The sequence below is a fragment of the Nicotiana tomentosiformis genome, chromosome 2, assembly GCF_000390325.3.
Source record: "Nicotiana tomentosiformis chromosome 2, ASM39032v3, whole genome shotgun sequence".
NCBI lineage: Eukaryota > Viridiplantae > Streptophyta > Magnoliopsida > Solanales > Solanaceae > Nicotiana > Nicotiana tomentosiformis.
In genome coordinates this window covers 180,789,968-180,806,121 of record NC_090813.1, presented here as the reverse complement: position 1 = coordinate 180,806,121, position 16,154 = coordinate 180,789,968, and the positions used below count along the sequence as shown (strand labels likewise).

Here is a 16,154-nt window from a genome sequence, read left to right as displayed (position 1 = left end):
GGCTAAATTGAAAAGAAGGGGATTAATTAACTAATTGAGGAAAGGAAAAGAAAAGAAAGAAACAAGAAGGAAGATTGGGGTGCCTAGTCTTTCAATGAAACTGGGCCAAAATAATTTCAGGCTGTCCAATTAGGTTCAAAACCCGTCCAAGCCCACACCTAATCTGCCCAGCCACCCGGTCCAGTGACTAAAACGACCAAACAACCCTCCTAATTTCATATTACAAAAACGTCAACTAAACCTAGCCGCCTCCTTAATCCCCTCTCATCTCTCACTCAACTATTCTGCATCCTCACAATTCACGCTCACCTCCCCCACTCTTCGAAGATACGCTCTTTTTCTCACCATACATACCTCTCTGAACAAACACACAAATACACACGGACTCACAGTCCAAATAGCTAAAACAAAGGTTTTTGAATTGAAATTGAAGCTCAGATCTGAAATAGGAAAAATATCAAAAAAACAAAGAGAGAAAACAGCGTAAAAGAGGGATTTCTGTAGCTGTGGAATTGCAGTTTATTTGCTCTCATCTTCTGCGTTCTAAGAGGTGAAAATCCAAACTTTTTTTTCCAGATTTTAGACTCTCAATGCGATTTTGCCTAAAACAGTCTATGATTCTCCTGTAGCTTATCTGTGAACATTGAGTCTATTTGCTTTCCTCAGTTCGTCTCGATTTCTGCTTGAAGCTGTCTTTGTTCATTTTGCCGTCAATGATTTGTTCCTACTTATTTTTAAATTTGGAATCTGTTAAGACTTCTACCTTCAAGGTTGTTGAGGGGTTAGTTGAATTGATTTTTATTTGAGCATGTAGATTGAATTGTGTTAAGTATTCTGTTTCGAGGTGAAATTCGTGATGCATTAGCTACTGTGCTTCAGCTAGTTGCTCAGTTGATTCCATGTATTGGAAACAATAGAGTTGTTATCATCATTCGCATTTTTCGCAAGTTTTTCTTGTTTGTTCTTTGGACCGAGCTTACGATAGATGACTTGATATCTTTTCTGCTATTGGTTTGGTTAGCGTCATTTGAATTTGATGAATCAATGTCCTTAAGTATGTCGACATCCTAGCAGACTCTTTCCCCGTTGATATACCCATTAACTTGCATTTATCTTTGCCTAACAATGAAGTTCCAGTTCCATATTTTAGAGTTGGCACCCCTTATGAGTCTGTTGAAGTTTCATTAATTTCAAATAGCAATTGTTTTCAATCACTTAGCAGGTTTATTGTTGTCTTTGATTGAGTCACTGGTTCTTAGAGTTTAAAATATTTTTTTCCGTGTCTCATCCTCTTACAGTCGCATTAGTAAAAGATATAGGCATAAATTGTTGGGTTGTAACATTAATATTTTTTGAAGTATCATTTTGAATAGATTCATACATTTTTTCCACAATAATTCCATACCATAATTCATGACCCCACAAGTTATCTCAAAACCTTAGGAAATTAATTTAACTCATGAACATCGTAGAATGCTTTAGGCGCGTTCTAATCTCTTATCATGATTGTGTACACGTGCGCGTGACATAATTATGATTTCCAAAATAAATCAAAGTACGCGTTCGCGCGGATTTTGGCCAAACAACCTTAATAATTAATAAGGTGTTATTAATTGTGTACACGTACACTGACATGATTTTTAGCACACCAAATAAACGAATTCACACACACGTGATTCGTTTCAAAAGATAATTCCATAACGCCATAATTAAAAGCAGTAAAAGGTAAAACGCACATAGGGTTTTTAAAATACGTATTTAAACAATTAATTAAGCCAGGTATGATTAAAGGCGACCGTGCTAGAACTATAGAACTCGGGAGTGCCTCACATCTTCTCTCGGGTTAACAGAACTCCTTACCCGGTCTTCTGTGTTTCACGGACTTTAAAACAGTCAATTTCCCCGATTTGGGATTTGAAAAATAAACCGGTGACTTGGGACACCATAAAAATTATTCCAAGTGGGACTCTAACTAAATAAATAATCCCATTTCGATTAATGTCACTTTAATTGGAAAAACTCCCCATTCCTCAGGAAGAAGGAGGTGTGACAATAGTGAGCTGTAACTTGTGATAGCAAGTTAAAATTTATTTGTAATATATTATCAATAATATGCTTAGATACAATTATTAATTACCTTATAATTAAATTGATTATGTAAATAATTGAGGAGTGTTGTATATTGTCTTCATCTTAAATTCGGTGAGAAATCATGAACAATTTACTATGTTTCTGTCATAGCAATAGAAACAGGATCAACATATATAATTAACTAATATGTATTTTTTTAATTGACATGTACTAAGTAATGAATGTTCAATTCAAAAGAAAGTTATGAAAAATCGTTTTATTATAGATACCCAAAAAGATAAAAAAGTCGCTTGCTCAAAGAAAACTTTTTAGTAGTACTTTCTATTGATTAAAATGGAACAAAAATATCAACAAAAAAAAGATTGTCTTCTTTCATTTCATTGACCCTATTTGTTTCTTTAAAATGAACTTGAAAATAACTATTGAAATATATTTAAAAAAAAAATAATTAAATCTTCAAGGCTTGTGTATTCTTGCTAAAAATAAAAATAAAAATAAAGTGATAAAATTATAAAACCGAAACAAATGTTAAGTTGAAGGACTTATATAAGATAATTTCTTTGTTGAGTAATCAATATTCATCCTTTTTAAAAATACATATACATTTTATTTTATTTTATTTTATTTCTAAAACACAATTTCTCATATACTAGCATTTATGATTTTTTTAAAAATATTTACTCAATGAGACAGGGTACACGCGCACGAAGGTCCTTAGTGAAATGTTGTTCGCATTTTTTACTCTTTAAAAATAGATTCCATACTAGATAAAATAGTTATTTAATTATTTTTCTAATATTTAAAAGTTCAAAATCAACTAAATTTTATTTTTAATTTTTTTTCTTATTTAAACTAAGGTCCTAATATTTAGGACTTCAAATTCAATTAAAATTTACTTTACTCCAATTCTTTCCTTAAACCAATATTATATCCTTGTGAACTTTAAACATGCTTTTGGAATTTAATGCGTATTCTTAGCCTCTTCTGATGTATATAATTGTTAGTTTCCTTTTCTTTTACAAATACTTTCAATAATTGATTACCTAAAAGACATCACCAATGCATGTTAATTTTTTTCCTTTTTATTTTTAAAGAGTTTTGATTTAACTTTAGGTATAACTTTAGAAGTCATAATTATTAGTGGTAATGTTAATTTTAAAAATAATTTGATCTACATTCATACAATGTAAAATTGTAACTATAACTGATATTTAAACTTTAAATAAACAAATATACTTGGAACTTTGAAATAACTATAAATATGAAAAATTGTCCTTAGTGAACTTGATTTTGAAATTTCAAAATTGTTAGTGGCAGAGTTTATTCGGAATGAGTTTAAGGTAGTGTAAACTTTTATTTGGTCTTGGATGAACAAGTATAGAAGAAATTAAGACTTAGACCAATAAGAATCTAGCCAATGTTTTTGCATAAGAAGAGGTGCACTTATCGTATTTATAATTTTGATGACCTTTAAATGAACAAATAAGAATTCTATGTACTTAAGTTACAAAGAACAAATTTCACATGTTAAAAATAGGCATATAAATATTTAAATAAAAAAAATTAATTTTTATAGAAAAGAGCAGAACACGTACTTAAATTTTTAATATCTTTTGTTATATTTAAAATATTTCTAAATAAAATATTTATTTTAGAGTTGTAATAAAATAAAATTAGATTTTATTTTTGTATTGTCCAAAAAAAATAGAAAATTGATTTATTTGTTACACCATGATTAGCATAATTTTTTTATACTTTATTTATACCAACTGGAAGCCTATGTGCTTAGTTTCATTATTTATACCAACTGAAGGCTTTATTTATTTTGAAGATATCGAATTCAACTGTTGTATTAATGTAATAATATTCATTTTGATCATTTGAACAAATATTTTTAGTTTAACATCAATTGTTATTTTTCAATAATTTATTCTTTTTGCACGTTTTTTTCCAATATCTGAGTCATACTATAAAAGTGTGGGAGAGGGTGGTTGAAGCGAGGGTGAGGATGTCGGTGTCTGTATCCGACAAACTGTTCGGGTTCATGCCTGTTCGTTCTACTACATAAGCTATACACCTTGTTAGGCGGTTGGTGGAACAATACAGAGATAGGAAGAAGGACCTGCACATTGTGTTTATTGACCTAGAGAAAGCATATGACAAGTTCCTAGAGAAGTTCTCTGGAGATGCTTGGAGGCAATAGGTGTGTCGGTTCCTTACATTATTGCAATTAAGGACATGTATGATGGGGCTAAGACTCGGGTAAGGATAGTAGGAGGCGACTCTAAGCATTTTCCGGTTGTTATGGGGTTACACCAAGGCTCTTCGCTCAGTCCGTTCTTATTCGCCTTGGTGATGGACGTGTTAACACACCATATTCAAGGGGAGGTGCCATTGTGCATGTTATTCGCCGATGACATAGTTCTGATTGATGAGTCGCGAGCCAGTGTTAACGAGAGGGTGGAGGTTTGGAGACAAGCTCTTGAGTCTAAGGGTTTCAAGCTGAGCAGGACGAAGACAGAATACCTGGAGTGTAAGTTTAGCACTGAGCGGGGGGAAGTGGGCGTGGATGTGAGGCTTGACTCACATGTCATCCAAGTAGAGGTAGCTTCAAGTACCTTGGGTCGGTTATCCAGGGGTAGGGGAGATCGACGAGGATGTCACACACCATGTTGGGGTAAGATGGATGAAGTGCAGGTTAGCATCTGGAGTCCTGTGTGACAAGAGAATGCCACCGATACTCAAAGGTAAGTTCTATAAAGCGGTGGTTAGACCGGCCATGATGTACGAGACTGAGTGTTGGCCTGTTAAGAACTCACATATCTAGAAGATGAAAGTAGTAGAAATGAGGATGTTGAGGTGGATGTGCAGGCACACTAGGATGGATAAGATTAGGAATGATGATATTCGGGAGAAGGTGCGCGTGGTTCCCATTGATGACAAGATGCGGGAAGCGAGGCTCAGATGGTTCGGGCATGTGCAGAGGAGGAGCCCAGATGCTGCGGTAAGGAGGTGTGAGCGGTTGGTTGTGGAGGGCACGAGAAGAGGTAGAGGGCGGCCGAAGAAGTATTGGGGAGAGGTGATCAGGCAGGACATGGCGAGACTTCAGATTTCCGAGGACATGTCACTTAATAGGAAGATGTGGAGGTCGAGTATTAGGGTTGTAGGTTAGGAGGTAGTTGAGTCTTGCCTTACTTCGTACCGTTGTGACACTAGTCTGGTAGGGTTTTGCTCTAAGCTAGCTAGTGGCAATGTCGTGTCTTACTATTTCGCTTTTCAGTGCCGGATCTATTTACTTGCTATCGCTTTTGCTTTGCATCTTTCTTCTGGATTCCATGTTCCTATTTTTCCTATGATTTCTGTGGTGATACTGATATTGTCTCTTTTTGTCTTTTTGTCCTCTTGAGCTGAGGGTCTTTCGGAAACAACCTCTCTGCCTCTTCGAGGTAGGGGTAAGGTCTGCCTACATACTACCCTCCTCAGACCCCACTAGTGGGATTTCACTGGGTTGTTGTTGTTGTTGTTGTTTTCCAATATTTTGAACTTCTATTTTGCAATTCTTAGGTTTAGTCTAACATTAATTTTGACCGTTTTTCAACTTGAAAACACTATTAGACGTCATAAAAAGTAAAAGTAGAAAAAAATGTCGAACTAATTGGGAAAAAGTGCAAAATTAGACCACGAGTTACGTGGTGAAGCAAATGTCTACGTATTTGGCCCCCGTTTGGCCATAGAATTTGCCAAATTTTTTCCAAATCTTTTAGCAAATACCTAATTATGTATAGATTTTATTCGTATTTTGGCAAATTTTCAAATCCCAAAACCAACTCAAGAGCTATTTTTGGCCCAAACTTTTACTGTTTGGTTTTTAAATTTTTTTTAAAAATTGTCTTAAAAAAATATCTACCTTCGCCAAAGTTATTGTGCCAATCTGTGGCAATTTATCGCAAAGATAAAATTTGAAAGTAATTTGCTAAAATCTGCTAATGTTTGTATAAATTTTTTTCAGATTTATTTCGCTTGTTTTGTATGATTTTTCTTCAGAGTTGTTGGGTATTTTTGATAGTTTTTAAAAATTATGGGTATAAGTCATATTTCATGTTTTTTCAAAAAAAAAAAAGTGAAATATGTTTTGAAATATTATGTCCAAACAGATTATCATCTTCAAACCAAACTTCACCCAAATCAAAATTTTTAAAATAAATTTGGAAATGTTTGGCTAAACGCTAACTTGGAAAATATTATAATTAGAAAAACAAAAAACCAACATATTCGCGCTTAAACCCTAAGCTCTGTTTGTATTCGAAAGGGTTAAGGTTTTTCCTCGAAGCTCAGAGTTGTTTCTTCAATCTAAAATTAAGATTTTGCTCGGCGTGCAGTATCAAAGTTTAAGGTACCCATTTGATAAGTGTTTATTTTTATCTTCTATTACCGAAATCTACCGCCTCCTAATCCCATTGGCTTCGTTTCTGAAAGTTTCTCAAAGATTCAATCTTTTTAATTGTATTTCGCAATCTTGGATAATTGGGCTAAAGCTTTATATTAGTTGGAGTAGTTGCTTTATGGGAATTTGCTACAGCATAATGTTGTTTAAGATTTCTGAATATGAAAAGAACAAAAGAAGTAGATCGAATTCTTTTGTGTTTTTCTAGGTTTGACATCGTTTTACTTATTGTAATGTATAGTAATGTTACTTTAAATACAATATTTGTTTTGATTGTTAATTAAAATTCTCGTATTGTTCCATAGTTACGTAACAATGAAATGTTCCATTTTATGTAATGACCTATTAGGTGTGGTCGTGTCGTTATCCTATTTTTAATTCTCATTTTGTCCTTAATATTATTGAATAATTATATTTTACCCTTTACTCTCCCCTTTTTTATAATAACTCTACCTTGTACTCTACTTTTGTTTTGTAATATTGTTAACTTATTTTTCAAATTGTTGGTACGCGACATTATGAACAGATGGGGAATGATACAATCTATCCAAATATTGTATTAATCAAAACAATACAATATAATACCATACATTATGAAACAATATGTAACAACCATCCAAACAAGTTGTGAGTGCACATCGGCACATCTGTGTGGCTATTTGAATTTTGCTGGTCTTCTTCTTGCATGTTTGTCCCTCCCACATGCTTCTCTCTGTCCTTTGCCACCTCTTTGATTCACTTCTCAGTTATGTTGCGCAGACTCTACCGCCGCACCCGTGTCGGATCCTCCAAAAATGCACTACTTTTGGAGGATCCGACACGCACCAAGCCACCCACTTACATTTTCAGAGAATCCGAGCAACATAGCTTCTCAGTTCAGAGTTCTTTTTCTCAACCTAAATTTAAGCTTTTACTCGCAGCGCAGCATCAAGGATTTCAATGATTCGATTGTCTTGATTATGTTTTACAATCTTGGGTAATAAGGCTAAATTTTGTATTAGTTGGTTTTGGAATTGGTTGTATGTTGTTTCATTGATTCCTGAATCTGAAAAGAACTCTTGTGTTTTACTCTAGGTTTGACACTGAGTCTAAATTGGCACATCTATATGACTGTTTAAACTTTTCAAGTTTTCTTTTTGCTTGTATTGTTCTTGTTGGAAAAGGTAAAGTTTGCATTTTGCAATTATTTACTTTGGTGGAAGTATCAGTGACCTTATCATTGATTTTTAAAGTCATATGGGAGTTAACTATTTGAAGTCAGTGAGTAAAGAAATAAATGAAACAGTAGACTGTTTTAAATGGAACAATTAGAGAGTCCTTTTGAAATTTATGCTTATATTTGAAGTGATGCATTTTACCAATCAAATGATGTTTGGGGCCAAGCTGAAATTACTTCTAGTGGTTTGGGTATAAACTAAACATATCCACAATTTTCAACTGCTTTAAACCTCAGAATCGCACTATCCCTCCTTTGCACTAACGCGCTACTTTCCATCTCTTTCCGCAATGAACACCTATTGTTCGAAACCTTTTTTTTCCCAATGATTTTCAATGGCAAAACAAGAGTTGTGCTGAACTGTATTATAATGCTCTGTTTGCTCTCATTTCTCAAAAGGAAGTGTCGACGCTGATATGATAACTCCTTCTACACATAAAACCCCATTGATATGATATTTCCTTCTGATTTTACAAGTTAACATTTTTTTTATTCCTATGTTATAATAGCTGAAAATTGTGATGGTATACTAATTTGTGCAGTAAGGATAAGATTTTATTTAATTATGCCTATATGAGTTTCACAAAACATATTCTCAAGCTTGGATTAAAAAAGAGAGTCGTGGCTGATTTAAAAAAAAAGATAAAGGAAGAGAGTTGCGGTAGATTGATAACTAGTAAAAATATAGTCTCAAGTATGATGAACTCCTCTGAATATGGATACAGAAGCTTCATATATTCAAGCCTAACTAGTTTACGAATGAGGGGCAGTTGGTAGATCAATTGATTGATTTAGATAAATAATTGCAAAGAACCTGAGTTTTATATTGGGAGCATTGCTTGCTTGGATCTGCACTTTCTTCCACTTCGATTCTATCTGTGATTACTTTGTTTCCTCCAGTTTATGTTCCTTTGGCACTCTTTCATTCTTTCAAATGTTTGTGTACGTGAACCAAAGCTAGAAGCAGTGACTTTGACTAGTTGAACATTCGTTGTTGTTTCTTCCACTTCTCACTTCTTATGATTGTTTCTCTTTGTCTTTTTTGAATCCATAAACTTCATTATTTTCGAATTCTGGAAATTTGCAATTATTTTGAAATGATCCTCATTTGTTTAAACAGTCAATGGAACACGGTTCATTTGAAGATCCATCAAAAGCAACATTCTCGTTCACAGATGAGGACCATACGCTGGCAAATGCTGTCCGATTCACTCTAAATCAAGAGTTAGTAATTCCTCTCTTCCTTTTTCCTTTCTTTTTCATTGTGCAGTAATCACCGCAAGTACTATTTCATTTTGTATTTTTATTTACTGATATAAATAATACTATTGAATTATGCTTGAAGTTTAATACTCCACTGGTAAAATAGATGGCCTCTGTATCTCATTTTATTACATACCGCTGATCTTTGTTAATCTTGTCCCTTCCCTATTTTCTAAACAGTGGTTTTTGCGACAAGCTTCGGACATTGATTAACTGATATTTAATTCTTGCAGTCCCAGAGTAACATTCTGTGGTTACAGCATTCCACATCCCTCTGATGCTCGTGTAAACATAAGAGTTCAGACTACTGGTAAAGCTTAAATATTTCTCAAATGTATCCTTATCAACAATTTCTCTAACTTGTAAAAAAGAAAAGCGTAAATATTTCTCTAACTTACACTTAACTGTTTTCTACCTTGTAATCCACAGTTTTCTAACTTGTGGATAGAGTTACCTGGTACCTATTGCTAGGGGTGTTCATGGTTCGGTTTGGATCAGTTTTTCCCTAAAAAGAAACCAAACCAAGTGAGTCTGTTCTTCAAATATTGGAACCAAACCAAACCATTTAAGTTCCGTTTTTTTATCGATTCGGTTTTTGTCGGTTATTTATCGGGTTTTTTCTTAAATATGAGACATACACTACCAAACACATATTCCGGCGAATACATTTTCAACATAACACTATCAAATCAATTGCTCTTTGAGTAATCTATCTTTTACCAAGATATATTGATAATAATTGAATCAAATACTGATGAATAATTTAATTACTCAATTAAAAATTGATTATTTTTAACATGAAATAAATTCTTGTACTTAGCAAAAGAAAACTACCAATCAAATTAGAATATAAAAGCAAAGAATTAGATTATTATAATAGCAAAGAACTAGACTAAAAATACAAATGACTAATATGTACCATAAAATTTTAGAAACTTTATATAAAAATATATATATATATATAGGTGTATATATATATATATAAAATGTATATGAACACCCTACCTGTTGCTGGTGGGAGGTGGCATGTATCCCGTGGAATTAGTCGAGGTGCGCACAAGCTAGCTCGAATAACATGGTTATAAAAAAAAAAAAAATATTTCTCTTGCGATAGGAATACAGGGGTAATCTTTTAGAGGTTGTCACTTCCCTCATGTGTTTGTCACCAGAGCTCCTGATGTGTTTTTTTCAATTTTTTTCTTATTCATTCCTTGTTGACGTCGGTGTCACATGAGCCTGGCCGACCCAAAGGGCACGATAGTCCAAGTCGAGTATGGCCATCATTTTTTTTTTTGCTGCTGCTTATTTATCATTCAAATTAACATCCGTTTTCCATACTAATGGACTGAGCATGGCCGTCATTTTTTTTTTTGCTTCTTATTTATCATTCAAATTGACATCCGTTTTCCATACTAATGTAACATGCTTGATATTTGCTAAAACTTTGGTCATAGACTTCTAAATGGCTTGTTCAGGATCATTCTTGTTAATCGATATTTTGTTGGTGTCACATTTTGTCCAGTTTGTTTTATTGGATAAATATCTTCTTGTTAGAGATCGCTTAACCTATATACATCATATGATACAACCGTCTGGAAATCCATTAAAACAATTTGCTCTTCCACATGTTTATACACTTGCATTCTGAGAAACGTTGTCGTTATCTGTTTGAGTTTTTCTGCAACTTTTGGTGGCTTATTTGGCAGGGGATCCAGCAAGGGAGGTATTGAACGATTCGTGTCAGGATCTAATGCTTATCTGCCAGCACGTTAGAGGCACATTTGATCAGGCTATTTCAAAGTTTAAAACCGAAAAAGGTTTGAGCCCTATGGATCTCAAGAAATGATTTTGACGTAACGTTTATTTAACCTTTTTATCCATGTAAAATTTTGTCACTTTTTGCAAACACAAGGAGACTTTTAAATGTGATTGCTCTATTTATTTTGTGCATATCTGCACAAAAAGTTACTTTTTGCAGAATCATTTTATCCCGTAAAGATGTTACATCAGATTGTTAGCTATAATGCTTATGCTTTTGTTGCGCATCAGATTGTTAGCTATAATGCTTATGCTTTTGTTGGGCACAGTCAACTGTCAATTGGGTGGTCTTCTTATCTATGGCTGTGCAAATATCAGCAAGTTGAGGTTCAGATACATAAAGATTATACCTTTTTATATGCAAATATTAGTCTACACATTGGTTGCGATGGATTACTACAAGCCTATACAGTACAAAGCAAAAAGATTCTGGTCAATGAAGCTTGCGTAGTGTCTCAGAAAATTTGGGGCCATCCTTTCTTTGCCAGTGGTTAAACAAATTAATTTCACATCTAAAGGTATATTTGAAATTAGGATCAATTGATTTTTTGGCTCTTTACAAACTTGTTTTTAGTTTTATGATCCTATCTCTTTTTTTTTACACATTAGAGATTTATTTTTACACGTAAGAGATCTGTCTTTTACATATAAGAAATCTAAAAATGTCATTTTTTTAAATTCAAAATTATAAAGGGGCATGATGTACAAATAGCACTTGAGAACTATCATTCATATTCTATGTACCGAAAGTCCCAAAAATTTACACGGTTACTTGAAAAGTAATTGCAAGTCACTTTAGTAAGTAGTTGGTTGGTAAGTTGTAATAAATGATAAAAAATATAATAGGTAAAATATGCATATAATATATCAGGAAAACTAGGCCAACAAAATCCCCCACGTTAATTTTTTGGGCTAATAATGCCTTCATTCTAAAAAAAATTACCCGATTACCAATCAATATAGGGATTAAAAACGGAAAAGATCTGTAAAAAACTCGAAACCCCACTCTAAACCTAGTTCTTCCAATAAAGGCGATTTGAGACCTGAGGGGATGATACGATCGAGTAAGGGTTAACAACACAAATTAAAGATCATCTCAAGTTATTTAGGTAATTTCTTCTTCCGTTTAATGGGTCTCTGACTCGAATAAAGGGATCAGTCAATTATTTTTGTAATTTTCTAGGGTTTTGTCATGTACTAATACTTTTGATTCTGAAGCTTAGTGTATAGTGTTTGCATGTGGGTCTGATACTCTTTTTGTTTGTTATCTTTGTTGTTTCCTTATGTGGTGTCAATTTGTGCCCTAGGTCCGCATATTTTATCATGGTGTGATAGGGTTGGGTTGTTGAAATTGACTCTTAAAGACATTGTTTTTTGCTTTTCATTGTATTATATGGAGTAATTTATTGTGGTAGGGTTGAATTGTTGAAATCGACAGAAGCATGTACTTTATCTCTTAAAGAGTGTGCTTTATTCTTTTCACTATATTATATGTAGTAATTTATTGTATGCTCAATCTTTTATTGTAAAAGTTCATAAATTATTCATGTGGTCCCTCTATGTTTTCTTATGTGTCTATATTATAGATATTTCAACATTGGGGACCATGAAGAGCCAATTTCAGGTCAATATCAGTGTGAGTTAGGTACTGATTGTGAATCTGATAGTGATAAAAGTTCAGATTATGGTTCAGATGCTAGTGAATATGATTTTGAAGAATTAGAGTTACTTAGGATGCAAAAGGGTAAAGAAGTTAATGATAAGCTTACTCACTACAAAGAACATGATAAGTCTATGATATTTAAGGACTTGGACGAGGCCAGAAAAGTCATGAACTCTATTGCAAATTCCAAACCACTGAAGCTTAGAAAAAAATAAATAAAATAAGAGTAAGGTATAGATGTGTAGTAGGCTTCCCTTTTGTATGCCTCATCTATGAAGATAAGAAGGGTCCTGGCTTTAAGATAAAACATTTAGACAAAACACAACTGTGAAGATGCATTTGAGAATCCTAGAGCCAAAACAAAAACTTTAGATCAATATTTCAGGAGTAAGGTGCAAAATAACCCCAAGTATAAGATAAAGGATATGAAACAAGATTTGAAAAATTAATTTTCATTGAATGTACATAACTCCACATTGAAAAGGCTAAGAGGATGGCACTTCAACAATTGGGAAGTTTTTTAGATGACAATAATAGATTAGAAGCATGTGCAAATGAGATTAGGGAGAGCAATCCTAGTAGTGATGTAGTTATCAATTTATCAAAAGATGCCATTGCTGAAGGCAAAAGAAGATTTCTTAGAATGTACATATGATTAAATACAATGAAGTTAGGGTTCAAACGAGGTTTGAGACAATTCATTGGACTAGACAGAACTTTTTTAAAGGTTCATTGCAAGGGGTAACTATTGGTGGCTGTTGCACAAGATTGTATGAATCATTTCTATCCCTTGACCTGGGCTGTAGTTGACAAGGAAAACACCTTGGCATGGACATGATTTCTGGAGCTGCTGAAACACTCACTGAATCTGAAAGATGGAACCAACATTACCTTTATGTCTGATATGCAAAAGGTACAAGTTATGATTTTGTTTAATGGACTATTCTAGTTATTTTTATCCTTATCATATAGTTAATTCTGTTTAAATTTTTATGTGCAAGGTCTGTTGGAAGCAGTAAGAACTGTCCTCCCTCTCTCAAATCACAGGTTAGGTGTGAGGCATATTGAAGCCAACTAGAGTAATAGGATTAGAATTTCAGGAGAGATGAAAAAAATACTTATGGTGGTCTGCTTGGAGCACTTATGAGTGTTGATACCCAATTTTTCCCTCATATTATATATATATATATATATATATATATATATATATATATATACACTTTCAAAATAGTGCATATGCATCATCATTTGATTTATAAGCATACACAAGTTTTTTCATGATTTTTAAAGACTTTAAACCAATTTATTTCTGCATTTTTATTGTATAAATATCCAATAATTATCCTCCAAATTATTTTATGATGATTTAATCATCTAAACTTATCATTTATACCAGCATAAGGTTTTAAATATTTTTTCAGTGCATTTTTTATAATTATATTTGCATTTTAGGGCTAATTGCATATTTTTGCAATAATAGCCCATATTCATGTATAATTACATTATCTATGCAAAAAATAACTTTTTATATTTTATAATGTTAAGTTATTATTTTTAATCATTTTAGTACACAAATAATATTTTTGTTATTCATTAATTACTTTTATAAATTACTTTTGCTAAAATGTTGGGTATTTAAAAACTAGCCCCACTTTTAACCTATTTTCGGACCAAATAATGGCCCAAAACACCTAATACACTAGCCCAAATCAATGACCAACTAATCCCAACCCGGTCGGTACCCGTTTCACACGACCCGCCCCACTCACTTTTTAATCATGGCCGTTGATCTCTCAAGATCAACAACCCTTATTATTTTCCTCCTTTTAATTACCCCTTTCACCCGTAACCCTAATCACTCCCCTTTGCCCACTGCCCTAATATTCTTTCATCTCCCTTCTCCCTCTTTGAAGAACCCTAAACCCGCCGCCCTAAATCTTCTCCTAATCCCACCTAATATGGGATTCCATGGCTATTACTTACCATACTTGGCCTCCTTCTGATACTGGCTACTTTCCTATAGTGCTTGCCTAAACATGGCAAGCAGATCTCATCAAAATTGAATCAAAATCGGTTCAAATCCCTGATTTTTGAATGTTATTCCGTCCATGTTCATCCTATGCCGTGTGAGTCCGATTTTATTTATATTCTATTGATTCTTACTTACCCTAAAATTAGGGTTTACAGAATCGAACCAAAATTGGTTCAAATCTCTGATTTTAAGCGATGTTTACATCTATATTCATCTTATTTTGTGCAACGTTTGATTTTTTATTTTTAGATTCTGCTGAATTTTTGCACTTTTCCTAAAATTAGGGTTTTGAAATTTCTCTCTTTTCCTTACTGATTTCGATTGCATGTGGTGTTATTTCCTTTCTAGTGTTTTATTGATGGTTTTTCATGTTTATGTGTTCGATTTCTACACTATATAAACCCCTCCCTTCCCCCTTTGAAACAGATTTCAATCACCATTTTTCCACTAAAACAACTGAGGTTTCTACTCTGTATTTGTTTATTACTCTATTCTGTTTGGATCTTGGCCAGCTGAAAGCCAAGGCCATCGGATTTCTATTCTTCCCGACCTCTCTTGGGTGTGAGCACTACCCTGGGTTCTCGAAACCCTTCGAACTTGACACATTCGAGATTCTGGGTCCCTACTGCCGTTCTTTTCTTGTTTGTTGAACAATCACTGGTTAGTTTCTAACTTTTGCAATGTTTATCATGTTCTAATTAGCATGTTCTTCGAATTGCATGACCTAATATGTTCTCCTGACTCTTTTCCTATTTAGTTCTGCCTATAATTGCTAGCTTAATAATGTCTTTGTACTTAACTTAGTTAATTCAGACAGAATAAAGCATGCTTAGTGTAGTGTTGTTCTGATTACATGGTTTAATCCATGTTTCTTTGCCTAATTACGAACTTCCAGTGATTAATTGATGTTGTTAACCTGCCCCAACTTGTTTAAGACCTTTACTCTAAGTGTAGTATGCTCCTATGACTATGGTTCCCACTCTATGTGTTCTTGCCATGTCCAAATCTGCACCTCTAACAACTTGTTATCCATTAAACTTGACTGATACCCTCTATGATATCTAATCCTGTTTGTATTATACTGTGTAATCCTGAGTTTGGGTATAATCTGATCCTTTAAGTTCTAAATTGGTTGTATTAATTGGTTTTACTAGTCTAATGTCCTTGCCTGTTAACTTTGCAATCCCAGGCTCCTTGTTTCTTATCATATGTAACTCTGCCCCAATGTATTAGTTTGCTTCTCGAGTTCATGTTCATTATGTGATTATCTTAAAGTGTCTGCAAATGCTTTTCCAAACCCATTACTTTCTTACTATTTTCATTGGTTGTTTCCCTGTTATGAGTCTCTAATTCTTGGCCGGCTGAAAGACAAGGCCTCCTAAAACTTCTCTATTAACCTCCCTAGTGTGAGCACTTCTCGGGGTCCACTTTGAGACTCTTGTGAAATATCACACACTAGGGCCTAAGGTTCTTGGCCACTTTCTTCTTGACTGCTCAATTCTGTCCCTCTCTATGCCTACTGAATAAGCCAATTGGCTTGTGTAAATGACTGTTTTTCTGAATCTTTTGATCGACTATGGCTGTTGGGTATCATCCAAGTTCTCTTGTGGTTTCTGGGCTGTGTTGA

The 16,154-nt window shown here is 33.7% G+C and overlaps 1 protein-coding gene and 1 pseudogene across 2 annotated transcripts; both read left to right on the top strand.

Moving 5' to 3' along the window:
- The first annotated feature begins 217 nt into the window (after window positions 1-217).
- Window positions 218-11,062, top strand: LOC104098040 (uncharacterized). 2 transcript variants are annotated; one of them, XM_009604694.4, is made up of 4 exons: window positions 218-550; window positions 8,872-8,975; window positions 9,248-9,324; window positions 10,721-11,062. In XM_009604694.4, the coding sequence occupies exons 2-4, from the start codon at window positions 8,875-8,877 to the stop codon at window positions 10,858-10,860; spliced, it is 318 nt and encodes a 105-aa protein (XP_009602989.1). In that variant the 5' UTR covers window positions 218-550; window positions 8,872-8,874; the 3' UTR covers window positions 10,861-11,062. The 2 variants fall into 2 exon arrangements, with proteins under 2 accessions (XP_009602989.1, XP_009602990.1); XM_009604695.4 differs by lacking the exon at window positions 218-550 and adding an exon at window positions 6,372-6,484.
- Window positions 4,067-5,564, top strand: LOC138905772 (uncharacterized; annotated as a pseudogene).
- Window positions 11,063-16,154: the final 5,092 nt, after the last annotated feature.

Bases quoted from the DNA above. Each gene is read 5' to 3' on its own strand.
- LOC104098040 (XM_009604694.4), top strand. From the start codon at position 8,875: ATGGAACACGGTTCATTTGAAGATCCATCAAAAGCAACATTCTCGTTC. The intron at 8,976-9,247 runs GTTAGTAATTCC...TAATTCTTGCAG, and splicing joins CGATTCACTCTAAATCAAGA to TCCCAGAGTAACATTCTGTG. The intron at 9,325-10,720 runs GTAAAGCTTAAA...CTTATTTGGCAG, and splicing joins CATAAGAGTTCAGACTACTG to GGGATCCAGCAAGGGAGGTA.